Source organism: Gorilla gorilla, chromosome X, assembly GCF_029281585.2.
Source record: "Gorilla gorilla gorilla isolate KB3781 chromosome X, NHGRI_mGorGor1-v2.1_pri, whole genome shotgun sequence".
NCBI lineage: Eukaryota > Metazoa > Chordata > Mammalia > Primates > Hominidae > Gorilla > Gorilla gorilla.
The window spans coordinates 12,117,765-12,140,832 of NC_073247.2; the positions used below are offsets into that span (position 1 = coordinate 12,117,765).

At 43.6% G+C, this 23,068-nt stretch overlaps 1 protein-coding gene across 10 annotated transcripts in view; it reads left to right on the forward strand.

The window, feature by feature from the left end:
• Nucleotides 1-22,204, forward strand: part of GYG2 (glycogenin 2) — a 53,538-nt gene extending 31,334 nt beyond the window's left edge. For 5 of the 10 annotated variants that reach the window (XM_055376357.2, XM_004063733.5, XM_055376358.2 and 2 more), the window contains 4 exons: nucleotides 1,075-1,275; nucleotides 15,165-15,269; nucleotides 16,543-16,650; nucleotides 20,385-22,204. In XM_055376357.2, the coding sequence (XP_055232332.1) occupies nucleotides 1,075-1,275; nucleotides 15,165-15,269; nucleotides 16,543-16,650; nucleotides 20,385-20,546 (576 nt within the window). In that variant the 3' untranslated portion in view covers nucleotides 20,547-22,204. The remainder of the gene's footprint in view (nucleotides 1-1,074; nucleotides 1,276-15,164; nucleotides 15,270-16,542; nucleotides 16,651-20,384) is intronic. The other 5 variants (XM_019019469.4, XM_063703269.1, XM_055376353.2 and 2 more) reach the window with 2 other exon arrangements.
• The last annotated feature ends 864 nt before the right edge of the window (nucleotides 22,205-23,068 follow it).

A 23,068-nucleotide genomic window follows, 5' to 3' on the forward strand; every position in this document is an offset into this window, starting at 1 on the left:
TGCTAAATGGTGGAGTATCTGCAGTGTGCTGAATGTGGGCTGCATCTGCCTTGCAGAAGACCTCTTGCAATTAGGACTCAGGAAACTTCTTATCCCTAATGGCTTTTTTCACTAAAGTAAAAAAACTTTGAGCTTTTTTTTTTTTTTTTTTTTTTTAACTAGAGCATTTGTACTAGAGTACCAGAGTATTTTTTAACTAGAGTAAAGAAAACTAGAGTTTTGTTTGTTTGTTTGTTTTTTGAGATAGAGTCTCACTCTGTTACCCAGGCTGGAGTGCAGTGACGTGATCTTGGCTCACTGCAACCTCCGCCTTCTGGGTTCAAGCAATTCTCCTGCCTCAGCCTCCCAAGGAGCTGGGATTACAGGTGCCTACCACCACGCCCAGCTAATTTTTGTGCTTTTAGTGGAGACGGGGTTTTGCCATGTTGGCCAGGCTGGTCTTGAAGCTCTGACCTCAAGTGATCCACCCGCCTCAGCCTCCCAAAGTGTTGGGATTACAGGCGTGAGCCACCAAGCCCGGCCTTTTTTTTTTTTTAACTAGAGCATTTGCTAGTACAACAGAGTCTGCTATCAGCACATGCATTGCCTGGGAAATTGAAAAGAATCCCTATTTTAATTTTTAGTATGGTTTTTTATTTGGGTGGATCTAGGCTGCTTTTTAAGGACTGCTGAAAATTTCTCTCACCGAGTGACACTAGCAATGGACGTTTATTTGTATTCACTTCACAAACATTGACTTGTCACATATTTCCTGCTGGGCGTTTTGCTAAGTACTGGATTACTAAGTACTGGATTACTAAGTACCGGATTACTAAGTACTGGATTACTAAGTACTGGATTACTAAGTACCAGATTACTAAGTACTGGATTACTAAGTACTGGATTGCATAGGAGGGAATTTTAAGGCTTAGTGTCAAACGGTCCTGAGAAAGAAAACATTTAGGACAATTATTTAATGATTGGCAGATGGGAGCTGGGAGCCCTGGCTACACAGGGCCCCACCCGCCCCCCAGGACAGCAGGTGAATTGAGGAGACATAGGGAAGACTCACTCCATGTGTCTGTTTTTGTGCAGCTTTGCCTCAGTGATGTGGGGGGGCCGTGTGCGGATTCAGCATCTGGTGTTGGAGAGCCATGTGACAATTCAACACCCAGTGCCGGCGTGCCGTGTGCAAATTCACCACTGGGTTCTAACCAGCCTGCTCAGGGCCTTCCGGAGCCAACCCAGATAGTGGATGAGACCCTGTCCCTACCTGAAGGACGCCGTTCAGAAGATGTAAGTACCTGCATTCCTCACAGGTGTGATGGAGAGTCAGACGCTGGCTCGCAGTGAGAGAGCAGAGAGAGCCGGCTTCCCTGGCTCTCTGGGGAGGGGAGATGGAGGGGAAGGGCTGGTCTTTGGCTTGCTGTGGCATTCAAGGCTCTGCATTTATTTGCATTACGGCACACCGAATCAAGCTCACCTGCAGAAAGATGTCTATGCCCCAATCCCTAGGACCTGTGAATGTCACCTTGTGTGGCAAAAGGGCGTTTGCAGTTGTGATTAAATGAGGGACCCTGAGCTGGGGAGGTATGGTCTTGGATTATGGGAGTGGGCTCTTAGTCATCACAAACCTCCCTTCAAAGAAGAAGGTGGAAGTGTGAAGGTCAGAGAAGGAGTGTGAAGCTGGAAGCAGAGGCCAGAGAGAGAGGGGATTGGAAGATGCTGGGCTGCTGGCTTTGAAGATGGAAGAGGAGGCCACGAGCCAGGGAATATGGTGGCCTCCAGAAGCCAGAGAAGGCAGGAAATGGATTCTCCCCCAGGTCCCCAAGAAGGAACCAGCCCTGCCGACACCTTGATTTTAATCCACTGGACTTCTGGCCCCCAGAACTGTCAGATGGTCAGTCTGCCTTGGTGTAAACCACCCAGTTTGTGGCCGTTTCTTATATAGCAGCCTCAAAAAACTGATGCCACATGGAGACAGATGCTCAGTCTCATGCAGTTTACAGATTCTGGGGGAGCCAGAGCTCTTTCAGGTTCAAAAAGGGAGGCTTCCATCAGTGCCCCTTCAACCCAACTGCCTGGCCGTGCATCCTGAGAGGTTTCAGCCGAACCCCTGACTTGAACAGTGGTTCAAGTGAAGATGAATTCCTGCCGGGGTTCAATGTTCAAATGAATGTTGACCTGTACAGTGGTGTCTACTGAGGCCGAGTCTGCAGCACTTTGTCCCCATCGAAGAAAAATGAAAATACACCTTACTTGCAAAACAAATAATGGAGGCCGTCATTTCTCCAGCTCCAATTTCTAGGTGAATACTTTGGAATAATATCTTGTGTTTAAAGATTTCCTGGGGCCAGGCACGGTGACTCAACACCTGTAATCCTAACACTTTGGAAGGCTGAGGTGGGAGGATTGCTTGAGCCCACGAGTACGAGACCAGCCAGCAACACACTGAGACCTCATCTCTACAAAAAAAAAGTCAAAAAATTAGCCAGGCATGGATGTGTGCACCTGTAGTCCCAGCTACTTGGGAGGCTGAGGCAGGAGGAATGCTTGAGCCTTGGAGGTCAAGGCTGTAGTGAGCTATAATCTCACCACTACACTCCCACCTGGGTGACAGAGCGAGACACTGTCTCAAAGAAAAAGAAAAAGAAATCTTTTTTTTTTTTTTTGAGGCGGAGTCTGTCTCCCAGGCTGGAATGCAGTAGCCCAATCTTGGCTCACTGCAAGCTCTGCCTCCCGGGTTCATGCCATTCTCCTGCCTCAGCCTCCCGATTAGCTGGGACTACAGGTGCCCACCACCACGCCCGGCTAATTTTTTGTATTTTTAGTAGAGACAGGGTTTCACCGTGTCAGCCAGGATGGTCTTGAACTCCTGACCTTGTGATCCGCCTGCTTCGGCCTCCCAAAGTGCTGGGATTACAGGCGTGAGCCACCGCGCCCGGCAAGATTTCTTGTTTTAAATCTTTACCACTCATCCTAACAAGTTTCTCAACAGAATTATTTTGAGATCATACTTAGGGAAGGATCTGGGGACTGGGCTGAAGGAAAGTGATTCTTTTCTGTATATTTCAGATAGCTCTGGGAGAGCCGTTTCTTGTTGCTTATAAAGAAGTGACCTTTAGATTTTGCACACATTGCTCTGGAAGACACCACACGCTTCACTGTACTATGGCGTATATTATGCTCGGCAACTTTATGCATGAAGAATGTTGGAGTGGTGATTTCACATTGACCCAAACACATTGAAAAGGTGTTTAGGTTCAGATGGTGAAGACTGAGGAGGTGTAAAATGCGCTTTTCTGGTTTTTCATTCCTCATGGTGTGCCCCGAGCATGCCATAGCCTGGGTCTGGCCCCAGGACGTGCCTCATGCGAGTAAAGTCAAGGGCCTCTGCTTGTTCCTGCTGGAATGTGAAGAATTCCATCAGTGGAGCTCTTACATGATGTGCAAAACGGCTGCAGTTGTGCTGAGCCATGCTCGTTTCAGGATGTCTAAGGAAAAATCGCATTTACATTAAATGTTTAGTAGGCAACCAAGTTTAGACTGTAAACCAAAGAGTATCCAAGAATGCTGTGGCATTCAAGGCTCATGCTTTTATGTGCATTACAGCACCTTAAGGCCAGTAAAGGGGAACTCCGATCCCCTGTTGATGTGTATTGAAACTAATTGAATGCTCAAACTCCTAGCCTAAAAAAGAAATATTATCGAATGCTTCGAAAAAATTAATTTAGGAAGTGTATTTTGCCAAGGTTAAGGACATACCCGTGACACAGCCTCAGGAGGTCCTGACGACATGTGCCCACGGTGGTCGGGGCACAGCTTGCTTTTATACATTTTAGAGAGGCATGAGGTATCAATATGTGTAAGAAGTACATTGGTTCAGTCCGGCAAGGCGGGAGAACTCAAAGTGGGGCAGGGGCTTCCAGGTCATAAGTAGATAGAGGCAAATGGTTGCATTTTTTTTTTTTTTAGTTTCTGATTGGCCTTTCCAAAGGAGGCAATCAGATATGCATTTATCTCAGTGAGCAGAGGGGGGACTGACTAGAATGGGAGGCAGAGGCCCTAAGCAGCTCAGCTCCCAGCTGGACTTTTCCCTGCTTACTGATATTGGGGTTCCAAGATTGACTTTCTTCACAAGACTCTATTGAGTCCTCAGAAAACGGTTTTCAAACCATCTTTCTGATTTCCGGTTGTGTAATTTTAATCTTATTCCGTCACTGAATCTTGTACCTTAGTGGTTTTGCAAACTACGGCCTGAGGTTTCTCTGAATAAGGATCATTTTAAAGGATTGTGTTTTTGCAGATGATCTTAAAAGCATTCTTCTTTTTTCTTTCTTTTTTTTTTTTTTTTTTTTGAGACGGAGTCTCACTCGATCGCCCAGGCTGAAGTGCAATGGCGCGATCTCAGCAGCTCACTGCAACCCCCACCGCCCGAGTCCAAGCAATTCTCCTGCCTCGGCCTCCTGAGTAGGTGGACAGGCATGAGCCACCACACCCAGCTAATTTTTGTATTTTTAGTAAAGACCGGGTTTCACCATTCTTGAACTCCTGGCTTCAAGTGATCCACCTGCCTCAGCCTCCCAAAGTTCTGGGATTACAAGTGTGAGCCACCATGCCTGGCTATTAAAAGCATTCTTCACAGTTTATTCTGAACCGCAGTGAGCACTCCCTCATTCGTAAGGGCAGCCACCCTCTTTCAGAAGCAAGTGTGTATTCTCCACCCTTCAGCCCCTGGAGGGATTTCCACGGATTGTCACAGCCCCTGAAAACATGCTTCCCAGGGCAAACAGTGGTTTTCCAGAGACTCCAAAAGGGAAAACAGTCAGGACGCTCCAGTTCCAGCTCCAGCCCAAGTTGTAGCCACACCAATCTCTGCAAAAACAGAACCATTTCCAGAGTGAGAGCACTTAGCACTCTGGTTTCTCTAAAACAGCTCCCATCATGTTCAATTCATATTAATCTCGATGGAATGGTTGCCGTGGATTTTTCTTGACATAAGTCACTTCTACTTTTGCTTTGGATTCATAATTGTCGATGAGGTGGCAACTTAAACAATAGATATGTAGCTTCGTGTTTGTCCGTCCGTGAGCCACCTTTCAATCAGAGCCAGTCAAGCCAAACCTAGGAGAGACTTTCCCGTGGAGGGATTGGGGCTTCTGAGGAAAGCTCATGGAGAGAATCGTGATGACAGAATTGAGGATCATCCTGCCTTGATGCCCAAGGAGATGAGCAAGGACACAAAAGCACGTTCATGTCACCCCAGTTAGGTGGTGTCTATTATCAAAAAGACAAAAAATATCCAATGCTGGTGAAGATGTGGAGAAAGGGGAACTCTTCTCCACTGTTGATGGGGATTAAAAATAAGCACAGCCAGGTTGGAGAAGACTATGAAGGTTCCTCAAAAAACTACAAATAGAACTACCACATGATCCAGCCATCACACCACTGGGCATTTATCCGAAGGAAAGGAAATTAGTATATTGAAGGGACACCCGCCCCCCGTCCATGTTTTTGCAGTTTATTCACAACAGGCAAGATACAGACTCAACCTAAGTGTTTGCCAAAGGATGAATGGGTTAAAAAAATGCCATGTATAGATATACCATGGAATACTATTCAACCATAAAAAAGAAGGAAATTCATCATTTGCAGCAACGTGGATGGAAATACAGGACATTATGGTAGGTGAAATAAGCCAGAAACAGAAAGTTAAACACCACATGTTCTCACTCATCTGTGGAAGCTAAAGAAATTTAATCTCACAGAAGTAAAAAGTAAGGCCAGGCACAGTGGCTCACTCCTGTAATCCCTGTACTTTGGGAGGCTGAGGCAGGATGATTGCTTGAGATCAGGAGTTTGAGACCAGCCTGAGCAACATAGCAAAACCCTGTCTGTGCAAAAAAATACAAAAATTAGCTGGGTGTGCGGTACCTGCCGGTGGTCCCAGCTACTCGCAAGGCTGAGGTGGGAGGATCCCTTGAACCTGGGAGGTCGAGGCTGCGGTGAGCCGAGATCACGCTGCTGCACTCCAGCCTGGGCAGCAGAACAAGACCCTGTACTGAGACAGGGTACATATTTGACATGATGGATATGCTAATTACCCTGACCGGATCACTGAATATTGTAGGTATTGAACCATCCCTGTGTACCCCATGAATATGTACAATTATTATGTGTCAATTTTTAAAAAGTAAATTTTTTTTTTTTAAAAAAAGTATGTTCAACAGCCAGCAGCCACGAGAAGATCATCAGCTGGTTTCATCCACAGCAAGAGATTGCAGTGCCCTTTGGATATTTTTGGCATGGCTCCAAATCCCCACCCCATCCTCAAGGGGCAATATTGCAGAAAGGAGGAGGGTGGGAAAAAAATCTCAAGAATTGGAGAATCGCCGGTTTCCAGGGCCCAGAACAAGACCCAGGAGGAGATGAAGATCACCCTTGCAGGTAGAAGCTGTCCCTGCCTGGGTAGTGCTGGGGACAGTAGGTGGCCCTTCTGCTGTCTGTTTGAGCATGAGCTCAAGGCCAAGGGTAAGATGAGGGGAAATGACCCCCAGCTGGGCTGAGCGTACTTTGTTTAGGGTATTTAAGCAGTTCTCAAAAGTGATTGCAGAACCTGTATCTCCCATCTCAGGGACTCTGCCCAGCCTCACCCCTCCCTCCACCCCACTGTCATGCCCACGCTTAGGCTTCAAAAACATCGATGGAAGATGATAGTGCAGTGCCCAACTGCAGGCCCTTACATGAATAAACTGCACATCACAGAGGGGGCGGCAAGGGGGATGAAAACAGACAGATCCAGCTCAGATGGAATTTGATCTGAAGGAAAGTGATGAAGTGAAGAAGGGATCTGTCAGCCCTGCAAGCGGCCCCAGGCACAGCGTGAAGGGGAGGCAGGGAGAGGTCATGCTGGCCTCAGACTTGGACGCTGAAATGTTTAGTTACAGCAGGAGGGAGGACGCCTGCATAGGTCCTAGGGAAAGGAGGGGACACCCAGGCATTGGAGACCCACTGTGGAGACGACTGCGAGACCTGCTTAAATATTTAGCAGAAAGGAAGAGAAATTCAAATAGAGAGATTCAGGAATGGGAGAAAGGGATGGAGGTGAAATCAAAGCTGTTTAAATACAGATGCTCTTCCATTTACAATTGGTTTACATCCCAACAAACCCATCGTAAACTGAAATATCTTAAGTCAAAAATGCATTTAGACCAGGTGCAGTGGCTCACGTCTGTAATCCCAACACTTTGGGAGGCCAAGTGTTGGCAGATCACTTGAGCTCAGGAGTTCAAGACCAGCCTGGCCAACACGGTGACACCCTGTCTCTACTAAAAATACAAAAGTTAGCCAGGCTTGGTGGCGTGCGCCTGTAATCCCAGCTACTCGGGAGGCCGAAGCAGGAAAATGGCTTGAACCTGGGAGGCGGAGGTTGCAGTGAGCTGAGATCACACCACTGCACTCCAGCCTGGGTGACAGAGCAAAACTCAGTCTCAAAAAGAAAAAGAAATATAAGCATAACCTTAAATAACTGGGGAGCGTTATGTTGGCTGACTGCAACGCAGATACGAAAAACCCTGACAGAATAAAAAGAATTCTAACCAAAAAGGTATTTTGGGCCGGGCACGGTGGCTCACACCTGTAATCCTAGCATGTTGGTAGGCTGAGGCAGGCAGTTCACTTGAGCTCAGGAGTTTGAGACCAGCCTGGCCAACACGGTGAAACCCTGTCTCTGCTAAAAATACAAAAATTAGCCGGAAATCGCTTGAATCCGGGAGGTGGAGGTTGCAGTGAGCTGAGATCGTGCCAGTGCATTCCAGCCTGGGCAATAGAGTGAGACTCCGTCTCAAAAAAAAAAGAAGGTATTTTGGAGTTCCTGTGTCCACATAATTTCATCCTTCGATCTCACCCCCTATTCTCCCCACCTCTCCATCCTAATGTAGGTGAATAGTGGGTTGGGGAAATTGACCTAAAAAAATTTGTTATGGTCTATATATTTTCTGATGAGGGTATTTTTCTAAAAGCAAAAAAGCAGTGAAGTCTTCAGGCTTTTAAAAGGAAGGGATTCGGGGGCAGGGGGAGGGAGAGCATCAGGACAAATAGCTACTGCATGCGGGGCTTAAAAGCTAGGTGACGGGTTGATAGGTGCAGCAAACCACCATGGCACACGTATACCCGTGTAACAAACCTGCACATCCTGCACATGTATCCCAGAATTTAAAGTAAAAACAAAACAAAACAAAACTCTTTTTAACGAAAGGTATTTTGATTGATTGGAGATTATTATATTACGGTCACATTTTCCAAGATAATATTTGATAACACTGAACAAGGAGTTGAAAATTTGAGCTGTTTTGTATACTAGTTATGTGACTTTGGATAAATCAATAAATATTTCTGAACATCTTGAAAAAAAAAAAGAGAGGGATGCTGTCCATACGGTATCTGATATATAGCTCACCCTCCGCATCTATGGGTTCCATAAGTGTGGATTCAACCAACCTTGGATCGAAAATATTGGGGAAACAAAATTGCATCTGCACTGAACATGCACAGACTTTTTTCACTTGTTATTATTCCCTAAACAATACGACATAGCAAGTATCAACATAGCATGTGCATCGTAATAGGTATGGTAATTAACCTAGAGATGATTTAAAGTCTGTGGGAGGATGTGCATTGCTTATATGCAAACACAATTTTATCTTGTATCAGAGACTTGAGCATACGTGGATTTTGGTATAACCAGGAGGTCCTGGAGCCAATCCTCCATGGATATCAGGAGAAATTCCATTTCATTAATTCATACTCCCGGTGGTCTTTGAAATGAGTCGTGCAACATCACTGTCACCTGCTGTCCATTTACTGAGTTACTCTGGGGTTTTTATTTAGGGGAGCTGAAACACAGATTTTTAAAAAAAGTTTATTTTCATAAATCGCAATAATGTCATAAAAGCTGAGTGTGCGTCTGGGGCTCTTTAGTCCAGTGGCTACTTTGGTATATATAATGATGGCAAGGTTGACGTGTTTTGGTTTTGTTGTTGTTGTTTTTGAGACAGGGTCTTGCTCTGTTGCCCAGGCTGGAGTGCAGTGGCACAATCTTGGCTCACTGCAGCCTTGACCTCCTGGACTCAAGTGATCCTCCCACCTCCTCCCAGGTAGCTGGGACTACAGGAGGTGCCACCACACCTGGCTGATATTTTGTATTTTTTGTAGAGATGGGTTTCACCATGTTTCCCAGGCTAGTCTTGAATTCCTGGGCTCTAGCAATCTGCTCATCTTGGCCTCCCAAAGTGTTGAAATTACAGGCATGAGCCACCGTGCCTGCCCCAGATCTGTGTTTTTTAAAGTAAAGCTGAATATTAATTTTTTCCACATACATTAATGTATTAAGGAAAAAGTTGCAATTAGTATCTTCTCCAGTGTTTTGTCTTCTAGTATTTGGGGTAGGGAAATGTAGTTAATTAAAAGATTACAGATGTCCTTCAGTTTTTTTTTTTTAAGCTATCAAGTTTTTTTACTCTTTGTAGTGCATCTTATTTTATTTATAATACACCTTTTTGTTGAAGTATGTCTTACTTTTTTATTTATTTATTTATTTATTTTTTTGAGACAGAGACTTGCTCTGTCGTCCAGGCTAGAGTGCACTGGTGCGATCTCGGCTCACTGAAGCCTCCGCTTCCTGGGTTCAAGCGATTTTCCTGCCTCAGCCTCCCAACTAGCTGGGACTACAGGCACCCACCACTACACCTGGCTAATTTTTTGTATTTATAGTAGAGCCGGGTTTTCAGCATGTTGGCCAGGCTGGTCTCGAACTCCTGACCTCAGGTGATCCACCTGCCTCAGCCTCCCAAAGTGCTGGCATTACAGGCATGAGCCACCACGCCTGGCCTCTACTAACATTAGTAGAACCGTTGACTGTGTCCCATATATCTATGACACAGTTATCTGCATTTTCTGTCAATCTTTCTCCCCATACTTCAGTCTACTGGCCTATTTTCTAGTTAACTGATCTCTTTGGCTATGTCTAATCTGTTGTTAAACCCACATTCTAGCTTCAGTTATTATGTTTTTAGTTCAAATTAACATCAGATTTTTAGTTCAAATTAACATCAATGTAGTTTCAATATTACCTTGAAAATTTTTATCTTTTTCCCCATTTTATTTAAAGTATTTCTCACATTGAATTATAGTCCATGTCTGATAAATTACATATCTGGGTTTCAGATGGGTTTGGTTTTGTTGTTTAATTTTGCTTGCTCTTGATTTTCACTCATTTGGTCTTTTCTTGTTGTATGATAGTTAATTTTTTAATTGACAGCCAGACATGGTAAATGAAAAAAAATTGCAAAGACAATTTGTAGCTCTGAATCATATTATCATAACCCAAAGAGGATTTTTTTTTTTTTTAATTCATGTGATTTGATGTGATTTGTCCATACCCTGAGGTAGTTTGCCCAGACCCTATCTGGGGCTGAGCTGGAGGGAAATTGGGCTTCAGTGTTTGCGATGACCAGTCTATTTCTGGTTCTCCTCTCAGTGAGGTCACAAAAGAAAGCTTGTGGTGTGTACCAGGGTCCCTCATTGGTCCTGGTTATTAATATTTATGGACCCCTCAGCCTCCTAGCACTGCTGGCAACTCTACTCAGTTTCTCAGCTTCCCAGCCTCTTATTTGCCCTGAGTGGAAGTAAGGTACCAAATGTGACATTTACCTCTTCTGTTTGTCTCTGGTATCTTCACTCTTAATTTTGTGCTGCCTTAGTAGCTCTCTGATGTACTTAAAAAAAAAAAATTCTAGGCCAGGTGTGGAGGCTCACACCTGTAATGCCAGCACTTTGTGAGGCCAAGGCAGGCAGATCACCTGAGGTCAGGAGTTCGAGACCAGCCTGGCCAACATGGTGAGACCCCCATCTCTACTAAAAATACAAAAACTAGCTAGGCGTCGTGGCACGTGCCTGTAATCCCAGCTACTCGGGAGGCTGAGACAGGAGAATCACTTGAACCTGGGAGGGAGATGTTGCAGTGAGCCGAGATGGTGCCACTGCACTCCAGCCTGGACAACAGAACGAGACTCCGTCTCAAATAAATAAATAAATAAATAAATAAAATTCTATATACATTATTTGTGCAGCCTTTTTAGGTATTTTTGGCAGAAGACTTAGTGTGAAACAACAGCTTCACCATTTGCTGAAAGTGGAAAAAATCTCATTTCAGTTCCTGAGCTGATACATATATATTTGTATTTTTAGCATTTACCAGCTCCAGCAGTAATAACTTTCACAAATTTATAGCCCATAATGCAAAGGAGTGCTTCCTTTTTTGCTGTAAATGTTATCTCCTTGGATTGTGTACTGGAACATTCTGTGTCTGCTGTCTATCTGTTCCCCGCCTCGTCTGCCTTTACGACGTCCTCTCTCAGCTTTCATCTTCCCACACAGAGCATTTTGTTTTAAGCATCTCTGCATATCTCAGCCTCTCTCCAATGACCTGAGAATTCTTCTCTGGCCTGCCTCCAGTTTCAGAGTCCCTTCTTTCAAGGTGACCCCATCTTCAGTCAGGCTTTTAGGGGATACATCAGTAGAATAGTTATTACCTAAGGATAAAAAGAAATGCAGTTTGTAAAAGTCACATTTTATATTCATGCATTCACAAGCTTGCCAAAAATGTTCTTAAGAGCGGACTTTGAGATTGCTGCATTCTCATCTTAAAATTTCTCTCTGCATGATATGCAAGGGGGAAGTTTCTACTTTTTACTAGTAAAAATAATGGCCGTATTTATTCATAAAAGTTGGTTTATGTTTCGGCTGTTAATATTACTTGTTAAGTAAGCCTGTGGGTCTTGATTAGAAACATTAGCAAGGGCTGACTGAACTTCTCTTCCTCGTTTAAATTTGTAAGATTAACACATCTGCAGAAGGCAAGCTGAAAACTTGCATCATTATTTCATCCTTTGTAATTAAACATATAACCCCGAGTTAAATCCCTTCCAAGGAAGGATTATACTTCATGATCGGCCCCGTGGAACTTATTTATGTGTTTATCGTTGGGAGAAATTAGATGACAGAAATAGATTGACATTTTCCCTAATCCAATTCCAGGAATGGTTTTTTGAGCACTTATTCTTTGCCTGTCTGGCCGCTTCATTTATCCATCACAATAAGTGTCTGTGCGACATCTCACTGAAAGCCCCATGACTCAGAGAGTCATTTCTCCAGGTCCTTTTCCTTGATGTGTCAGTATTCAAATCCAGGACATCCCTCTACCAGCCCTGGTTGAAGAAGGAAATTATTCATTTTTATGGGATTCATATGGTTTATGATAATGCAGTTATTGCATTCGTCATTTTTTCCTAAGACTCATTTTGGTGTTTTGCAGGCCCTGGAAAATCATGTACATTGCATACAGCCCAAGGGCAAGGCTTGGCAGACACAGAGGCGCATACCCAAATCCCGCTCTCTCACTTGCTAGCTCTCGTATGTTGGGCAGTATCTCTGTCTGCAGATTAAACTTTGCAGCAGTAAGAGGGAAGGCTCAACCTGTCTGCCTCATAGGGCTGTCGGGATTAAAAGGAATCATGGCTGAGAAGTTTATGAGTGTCATTCAGCAGCCAGCCACGAGCATCTACTAAAAAAGGAGTCCTGTTATCATGGTTGTCTGATGTCTTTGACAACTTATAATTTTGTGTTACACCATAATTCTTAGAACTTAATTTTATGTTTGGATTTTACATACATAGCTGAGATCTGAAAGAAGAAGCCCATATTTTATTTAATGTTAATTTTTAAAACTTTCTCTCCAGCTGTATTGAGGTACCACTGACAAATAAAAATTGGTATGTATTTAAGGAGTACAATTTGATGCTTTGCTGTATGTATACATTGTGAAACAATCATTGTATCAAGGTAATTAACATTTTCATCACCTCGCATAAATGCTGTTTTCTCCTCCTCCTCCTCCTCCTCTTCCTCCTCTTTCTCCTCCTCCTCCTCCTGCTGCTGTTCTTGGTAATGAGAACACATAAGATCTACTCTCATAGCAAATTTTAAGTACACAATCCTATATTGTTAACTGTGGTCACCATGCTGTATGTTAGATCCCCAGAACTTATTTATCTTGTGTAACTAAAACTTCATATTCATTCCTTCACCAACATGTCTTCATTCTAAGCACCCCGCCCCCAGCCCCTGGCAACTACTGTTCCACTCTATTCTTCTGTGAGTTATTTAAAGTGCACTTTCGGAGGCTGGGCATGGTGACTCACCTGTAATTCCAGTACTTTGGGAGGCTGAGGCAGGCAGATCACTTGAGGTCAGGAGTTCAAGACCAGCCTGGCCAAGATGGTGAAACCCCATCTCTACGAAAAATACACAAAAAAAATTAGCTGGGTTTGGTGATGCATGCCTGTAATCCCAGCTACTCAAGAGGCTGAGATAGGAGAATCACTTGAACCCAGGAGGCAGAGGGTTCAGTGAGCCGAGATCATGCCACTGCACTCCAGCTTGGGTGACTCTGTCTCAAAAATAAAATAAATAAATAAATAAATAAATAAAATAAATTGCACTTTTGTGATTATGAGTTAGAATAGTCAAATTAAAAAAAAGGTTCATGATTACAGTGTTCTCTTTTACATCTTAAAGTTTCAGTAAATCTCACTAATAATGACTTTTGGGGGTGTTCAGTTTTTATAGATACCTTTTTTCTATTTCTTTCTGTGCTCCTGTTCCTCTGCCTTAGGGCATTGCACATGCTGATCTGCTTTCACGTGCATTTTTCAGCATGTTCTTCTTCTTACTTCATTTCCTGTCATTCTACATCATTGGCTTCTACTCATCCTTCAAGCTTCATTTTAGATATTACTTCCCTAGGAGTGTCTCCCCCTTTAGACCAGGTGAGGTCTCTTGATAACATTTTCTTTCCTAGAATTGATAACCATTTTCTTTCCTAGAATTTCTCATGGCTTGCCATTTTGTATTTGTTATTTGTTGATTTTCTGTCTTCTTTGAAAGTAAGCTTCATGAAGGTGCAGATCATATCTGTGTAGGCCACTGTTTAATCTTCACTACCTACCTCTCCATAAACACCTGTGAAATGCATACATTCATGCCTCGATTAGGAGAATGAACTGGACATTCTCCTAAAAGGGAATGCTAGGATCAGAAATTTGGGAGCTGAGTATCCGAGTGACTGATCTCCACCCCAGCTGACATCACTCAAAATCTCTGGGATCATGGCCTGCGGGTCTGCATTTGAAGGATTACAATTCTCTTAAGTTGGCCTGGTGCAGGCAAGAGGGGCTCATGCTGAGGCTCAACCCCATCCACCCCCAAGAATTCCACAGTGTGTTTTCAGTGAGGATGTCAGTGTTCTCTTATCTCTGTTGCTCACACTCATTAAGCTAACTGCTTTGTGACCTGACCTGATGGGGGCCCCAGTGTTTGGACACAGGTTTGCTTCTTGACCCTGTATTTGTCAAGGTAGGCTAGCTGCTATAACAAACAGCCCCCAAATAAGTAAAAGTTTATTTCTCATTTGTATCACAGCCAGCTGGGGTGGCCAAGGTATCCTCTACCCCATGCAGCCTTTCAGGGATCCAGGATGCTCCTATTGTGCACCACCTTCTAGGGCAGCTCAAGTGAGACTCCTTGGGAGGATTAGGCGCTGTTGCTGATGGCAGCCACTGTACGTAATGCATTAAGTAATCTCCTCCCCATCTAGCATGGTGTTAGATATGGACCATCCTTGGGAGAGTTGAGAAAAGAGTCACCTGATTTGTTCTCTGTTTGGTTTTATTTTCTTATGGAGGCCCAGTTCAGAGAGGGTGGAGGGATCTTGTTTTTCACCTGGCTGGTGGTAGAAGAGAGGATAGGAATATCTTATTCCTCTCGTTGCCCAGCCCAGAGGTGACTCACATCACCTCCTCACATTCACTCAATCTGCTTGTGGGAATCACTTCCATGGTCCTGTCCAGGTGCAAGGAGGTCACAAAATGCACTTAGACATTAGCCCGAGAAGAAGAAGAAACAAAGACAGGTATTGGTGAGCATATCACCCTGCCCCAGTCCTATCCCATATCAAGTTGTATTTGCACCATAGAGGCAGAAAAAAATAGAGTGGGTATTTTCAATTAAGTTGCATTTATTTGCACGAAGGTTTGACTTAACTTGCCTTTGCTCTTTCTTTATAACAGATGATAGCTTGTCCTGAAATTGAGACTCCTGCCGTGATAACGTGTGACCCACTGTCCCAGCCTTCCCCTCAGCCTGCAGACTTCACAGAGACTGAAACCACCTTGGTATTCCTCATCTATATGACCTACACATGGCCAGCTCTCTTATTGCTTGTTATTTTCTCACAGTGTCTATCCCCATTACATACCAGTGGGGGCGCCATATGCTTTTAAAAATTCCTCCCATTTTTTTTTTTTTTTTGAGTGGTTTCTCCCACCTGGAATAAGTTGTGTTATAATTAGTCTATTTCTCTATTATCCAGGTGGATAAGGAATCTGGCTGTCTGTTCGAACTTATTGTGGGGTTTTCTTTTTCGTCATTTTGTTATTCTCTTCCACTTTGCTTAAAAAAATTAATAAGAAAAAGATACAGCGTCTATGTAGCATCTATGTCTCCATTAATTTTTTTAAACTTTTGATAGGACTTGCACCATGTCTAAAATCAATATTCCATGACTATGGGTTTTATTTTAATTCTTTTTTTCTCTAAATTTACCCTTATGAATCTGGGCTTTTATTGCCACATATCATCAGAAAACTGGCTTTATGGACACCCCCCTTCTTTTAAACTCTCAAACAGACTATCTTAGTAAAATGCTTCTGTAGGCATTTGGTATAAACAAGTCAAATCTCTCTCTGAAAATTTAACTTTCATGAATTGCATAAGAACTTGTAGCATCTCCTCTTGTCTGAGACTTGGTGGATGGCTCAGAAAAAGTGAGGGGAGAGAAGCTGAGCTATTTTTAGTATTCCCAGAAAAGAAGATCGAGTACAGTCCATCAGTTTTTTAAAAAAAGTTAATTATAGTGCCGGACGCGGTGGCTCTCGCCTGTAATCCCAGCACTTTGGGAGGCCGAGGCGGGCGAATCATGAGGTCAGGAGATCGAGACCATCCTGGCTAACACGGTGAAACCCCGTCTCTACTGAAAATACAAAAAATTAGCTGGGCGTGGTGGTGGGCGCCTGTAGTCCCAGCTACTCCGGAGGCTGAGGCAGGAGAATGGCGTGAACCCGGGAGGTGGAGCTTGCAGTGAGCCGAGATCGCGCCACTGCACTCCAGCCTGGGCAACAGAGTGAGACTCCGTCTCAAAAAAAATGTTATAATAAAGATGAGGTCTTGCTATTTTGCCGAGGCTGGTCTCGAACTCCTGGGCTCAGGCAATCCTCCTGCCTTGGCCTCCTAAAATGCTGGGATTACAGGCATGAGCCACCGCGCCTGGCCTCAACCCAATAATTTGATTTTATTTTACCCCAGGATAAAGAGTTCTCCACCATTTAGGTTAGGGCTACAGTTCCCTGCAGCCCACCGCAAACTAATGATGGAATGGTTATGTTTTAGCAGCCAGCAAATAAAGTCGAAAGTGTCTCATCCGAGGAAACCTTCGAACCAAGCCAGGAACTCCCTGCTGAGGCTGTCAGGGACCCCAGTCTGCAGGATGCACTGGAGGTGGTATCCAAATTCTTCCCCTTGCCCAAGGCTCCCGGTGGGGGCCATCCACCGTCACTGAGGTCAACTGCATGCACACAACAGCTGTTAATTTTTCAGCCTCATTTAACAAAAAATAAGAATCGGCTTCCCTCTTCCCCTGCCTCTGATTCTTCTGTCTTCTCTCTGGCATTTGCCTGGGGTGATCGGCCGACTCTCTTTTGCCATCTTCAAGTCTGATCATCACGCTTTTTCTCTCTTGAAAAGCTGTTCTGCAGAAGCGATCAGGAGGGAAGTTGAGGGACTATGGAAATTAATGCATAGCAATCCATTTTCTGAAATGAAGAGATTAAAAGCTGAAAATTGGAGGGAGTGGGGCATACTAATGTTTGAATCCAAATGGGGCATGCAAATAATTTCTTCTTTCAGGATGAAATGAGAGATGCATGCTTTCTGTTCCTTCCTCTTAGAGATGTTTTCATCTTCAACTACATTCTCTCCATTGATGCATTTAATGAAAGCAATTGCTAACGTTTTCTCTTGCTCTTTAAGCATGATCTAATAATGCCATTTGGTCTTTAGTAATAATCAATACAGCTCTAGAGCTAGGTTTAGGTCTAGACTGAAAGTTGGTATTGAACGCATGTTTAGAGTGTGACCTACTGTGTCACAAATGTTTCCGTTGGCTAAATGCCTTCCCTGGACAGTCACCCTTGGAGAAAATGTGAACTTGTTTTTCTCATTCTTACTTGGTTAATGTTCAAATGCAGCATTTTGAACTTAATTTCTAGAGCTGTTGGTTGAGGTCCAGGTTTCTTATAAACATGTGAATGTATCCCTTCAGCATGTTCCATCCTTGTGTTCATCATTTGAGGCTCTATGAATTGAATCTGTAGTTATTAGTGAGTGACAGGGCATCAGTGTGAGGTTGGGTAGACCTACGTTGGACAGCTCAGCCATGCGGTAGGTTTGGGATCCTGGATGAGTTCATTACTTTTTCTTTTTAAAAATTATTATTATTATTATTATTATTTAGAGACAGGGTCTTGCTGTGTAGCCCAGGCTGGAGTGCAGTGGCATGATCATAGCTAAGCAGTCTTCCTGCCTCAGCCTTCCAAGGAAATGGAACTACAGGCATGGGCCACTGCAACCAGCTAATTTTTTATTTTTATTTTTTGTGGAGTTGGGGTTTCACTGTGCTGTCCGGGCTGGTCTCGAACACCTGGCCTCAAGTGATCCTCCTTTTTTGGCCTCTCGAAATGCTGGGATTACAGGCATGAGCCACCGCGCCCAGCCTGAGTTCATTACTTTGCTTCAGGGTTCATGAGGTGGAGACTGGGTTGCCCACCTCACAGAATTGGAAGGAGGGGTATTAAAAAGGAGAGTGGTATAGGGAAAGCCCTAGTTAGTGCTTGGCTCATAAAGATGAGGAAGATTTTGGTCATTGATTTGCTAAACTGGGGCACTTTGACCTTCTCCTGTGTGTCCACACTGTCCTCTAGGGGAACTTTATTTAGTATCTTGTATAATACCCTAATTCATAACATTGGAGCAGCTTGTTGTTTTCTTGGATACTCATCTCTTGTTAGCAGAAATGTCACAATCACTGTGCTGTTTTGTCTTGAAAACTAGTATGGGGTTGGGTGCTGTAGGTCCTGTTAATTCCAGAAACATTTCATTCTCAGGAACTGAATGGATCTAAATGCAAGTGCTCTTAGAGGGGAGAAATGCTGCAGTATCCTGAAGTGGACTTTTTAATTTATTTGTTAACTCTTGCTATCACCTTAATCAATAGGATGGCTGTCTTTAAATAAAATATAATATATGGGAATGAGTGTAGAAGGCAGAATCTTATATGTAAAAACCTTCTAAAAACACTGCGGCAAGTAATTAGAGAAGAAAGTAGTATATGCCTATGGTGTAAAAACTCAAATTTATCTTTCTATATATCTATCTCTATACATATCATGTATCTATCTACCTCTTATCTATTTTCTTTTTTTTTTTTTTTTTTGATGGAGTCTCACTCTGTCACCCAGTCTGGAGTGCAGTGGCGTGATCTCGGCTCACTGCAACCTCCGCCTCCCGGGTTCAAGTGATTCTCCTGACTCAGCCTCCCAGGTAGCTGGGACTACAGTCACCCACGACCAAGCCCGGCTAATTTTTGTATTTTTAGTAGAGATGGGGTTTCACCATGTTGGCCGGGCTGGTCTCGAACTCCCGACCTCAAGTGATCCACCTGCCTCGGCCTCCCAAAGTGGGATTACAGGCATAAACCACCACACCCGGCTATCTATCTATTTTATATCATCTATCTCATCTATATATCCATTCATCCTCACATCTAGATAATAGATACATAGATATAGAAGAGATAAAACATAGGTAGTAGATAGAGATGATAGATAAATGAATGATAGAGTGATAGATGATAGATAGATAGGTAGATAGGTAGAGAGATATTTTAGATAAATAGGTAAATGATAGAGTGATAGAACGGATAGATGGATGGATGGATGGATAAATGGATAGATAGATTGATAGAAAGTAGATAGGTAGGTAGAGATCATAGATAAATAGGTAGATAGATGATGGAGTGATAGATGACAGATGATTTATTGATAAATATGGATGGATGGATGGATGAGTGGATAGATAGAACATAGGTAGATAGATGAGATAGATGATAGATAATAGATGGTAGATGAGATAGATGATAAATAGATAGAAGATAGATAGATAGATAGAAAGATGTGTGTGTGTGTATCTATTATTGTTACCATCTTTAAATTTTTAAGAGTCTTTTTCTAGTTCTTGGTAAGAAGTGTTTAAAGCAAATGTATTCTTTTTGTTGACTCATCTGAATGCCAAACAAAAGTGTGTGTGTGTGTGTGTTGTTACACACTTGCATTTTCATCTGTTTTTTCATATGACCCTTAAGAAGGCAGGAACTCTGCCATTGAAAAAACTATCTGAATTATTATTTAAATTCCTTTGCCAAGCAGTCCAAATTCTTATAGGCTTTACTTACATGAGGTGAGTTGTTTTTTCATTTAACATAGTTTGGTTATTCACTGTCATACAAAACAGAAGTTTTGGTGGGTGAGAGTATTAAATTAGTGTGTGTGTGTGTGTGTGTGTGTGCACATGCGCATGTGTGCATGTGTGTGTTTAAAATGGTTTAGTGGCTAGAAATGAAAACAATTCTTCAGAAAAAGACAACATACACAATTACATTTTATAAAATTTCAAAACACTTAAGCAAAAAAAATTATCTTCTAAGCATATTATACTAAATCTAGTGTATATTTAGCTCAAAAGAAAAGTGCTGCTGGGTGTGGAGGCTCACACCTGCAATCCCAGCTCACCGGGAGGCCAAGGCAAGAGGATTGCTTGAGCCCGGGAATTCAAGACCACACTGGGCAACATAATGAGACCCCATCTGTGCAAAAAATACAAAAATTAGCTGGGCATGGTGATGTGCACTGTAGTCCCAGCTACTGAGGAGGCAGAGGTGGGAGGATCTCTTGAGCCCAGGAGGTCAAGGCTGCAGTGAGCTGTGACTGCACCACTGCACTCCAGCCTGGACGACAGAGACCCTGTCTCATTAAAAACAAAGTGCTAGTGATTCGCAATCTCTTTTTGAGAACTGAGATGCATCTTTCTGCGGGACCCTACACTGGATGGGTTTTAGCAGTCTTTCCCTCGATAATGGACAGCTGCAAAAACCATCTCCCACTGACTGTCTTCCCTAGGTCGACCTGGCCGTCTCTGTTTCCCAGATCTCCATCGAAGAGAAGGTGAAGGAATTGAGCCCCGAGGAAGAGAGGAGGAAGTGGGAGGAAGGCCGTATCGACTACATGGGGAAGGACGCGTTTGCTCGCATCCAGGAGAAGCTGGACCGGTTCCTGCAGTAATCCGGCAGCTGGTGGGCGTTGTGTGTAGTTAGACAATGTCCTGTTGGGTGGTCCTGTTGCGTGGAGATTTCCTCTGGTCCTTTCAAAGGGAAACGCTGTTGAACCTTGTGCCTCTATTTATGCTTAATCCATTTGAGCGCCTCACACAAAAAACGTAGAGTATAGAAATCCACCTTAAAGCCCCTCGCCCCAACTTCTCCACCAATGCCTTCTGGGCTTTCTTCAGAGGTCACTTCTACCCTTGAACCTGTCGGCAAAAGCGAGCAGTAATAACATTCTAGTAGGCCGTTGATGGTGGTCTCCGCTCTTGCCCGAAGGACCTCTGAAGTACGCTGGAGCTGTGTCGTACAGGTGCTGTGAGACCTACCCTATTTAGAATTAAACCTCACTGCAAATTTCCTCCCATCACTAAGCTAACAACACTAATATACGTATTTAGCACCTCTGAGGCTTTGCCATGGAGACCCATTCCTGTAGGGCTAAGGAAACATTTAGACGTGGTGACTGACTTTCATTTGGACTTGGCGAAGCGTATCTGAGAAACCCCTCGGCTGTGGTCTCTCTGCTTTAAATCCTAACAGGACTTCCTAGAGCGTTGACAGAAATTCTACTTGTGGACGTTGGGAAGAAAGATTGTAGGTGGCTTGGGGAATGTGGGTGGCTTAGAGGATCTAAACCGATTCACTTCCTGGTTGAGAAGCATCAAGGGCTTGCCCCTAAACGATTTAGAGCAACAGTTTGCTCAGGATAACAGGATCTAGAGATGCTGTCTGCTTGACAACAAAAGTCAGGGTGCAGTCGGTCCACCCTTGACTGCTCTTGGCTTGGTCTCTACCCTCACTACCTCAGTTCTCAATAACTTAGTGAATCACTGCCCTCCTCAAAGCCATTTCCACTCAGCTCTTTCCAGAGAATTCTCAGTTTTATGAGACGGGAAACTTTATTTCACGAGAAAGCCTCATTGTCAGAAGTATCTTCATTCAATGGGCACAATATGCTGTGTATCTCACCAGGTAGCTGTCAGGGGCCACCGAGAGTGTCGTTAAAAATGGGCATCGTTGTAATAAAGGAGGAAAGTGCGACTTTTGAAATGTTTGGAAGGTTTATTTCTCATGCACATTCCAGGGCAAAGCAGACAGTAAATTAGAGTTGGGATAGGAAGGCCGTGGGAGAACTCGATCCTAGCCTGTGTCAGCTGGATGTGTGTACGTGGAGAGGCGTGGCCACTTTTTAGGTCACCTGAAGCAGTTTAGCCTTTGGATAGAGGAACCTGCCTGAATTTATGGCATTAGTGGTGGCATTTTTTTGTGTACAAGATGTGGGTGATGGAGGGGCTGTTTCTTTTTCCGTGTGGGTGGTTAATAATCGTCAGTCTCAGAGGGCGATGCTCGTAGGATATTTCAGGGCTTAATTTAAAATAGCCATATGGATACAGTCTCAGGTGAGTCAGGGTTGGATGGTCATCGGCTTTCAGAGGGAGACCACGGGAATGTTCAGGGAAAAAATGTCAGCTTCTCTGAGGACCAGAATTCATGTTCACGGGCAGTGATGAGTTGGCTTATGGAGTGAGTCCAGTCTGGAATTCCGCCGTGCATTCTAGCCTCTATCATCTCATTTGGACAAATGCTGGCACGTTTAAATTAAAATGTTAAAAAACAGCCATGTGGTCTCCTTCCAGTGTGTGTTTGCCTATTTCCTGCGATATCAGGCTTATATTTTATATTAAACCAAGGGTAGGGCCTTTCTATTTTATTTTCGGCCTTTTCTATTGTATTTTGTTTTTAAAATAGTAAGCATCGGGCTGGGCGTGGTGGCTCACTCCTGTAATGCCAGCACTTTGGGAGACTGAAACAGGTGGATCACGTGAGGCCAGGAGTTCAAGACCGGCCTGGGCAACATGGTGAGACCCCGTCTCTACTAAAAACACAAAAATATTAGTCGGGCATGGTGGCACACGTCTGCAATCCTAGCTACTGGGGAGGCTGAGGCACAAGAATTGCTTGAGCTGGGGAGGCAGACGTTGCAGAGAGCTGAGATCACACCACCATACTCCAGCCAGGGCGACAGAGTGAGGATCTCTCTCAAAAAAATAAATAAATAAAATATAATAATAATAATAAGCATTATTTGAGCTGGAATTGCAAGGTAAAATTTTAAAAGTAAACAATAAACATACTTTATTTTATTTTTGATTTAAAATGTTTTTTAACTGTCATGTAATAATTGTACATATTTATGGGGCATGTAGTAAAGTTGCAGTACACGTCATGTCTACTGATCAGGTCACGGGAATTAGCATATCCATCATCTCCAACCTGTACCATTTTTTGTGTTGGGAACATTCAGTATTCTCCTTCTATATATATATATTTGAAACTATATAATATATGATTTTGAGCTGTAGTCATCCTATAGTGCTATATACCAGCGGTCCCCAACCTTTTTGGCACCAGGGACCAGTTTCGTGGAAGACAATTTTTCCAGAAACCAGGCTGGGGGGATGGTTTTGGGATGATTCAGGT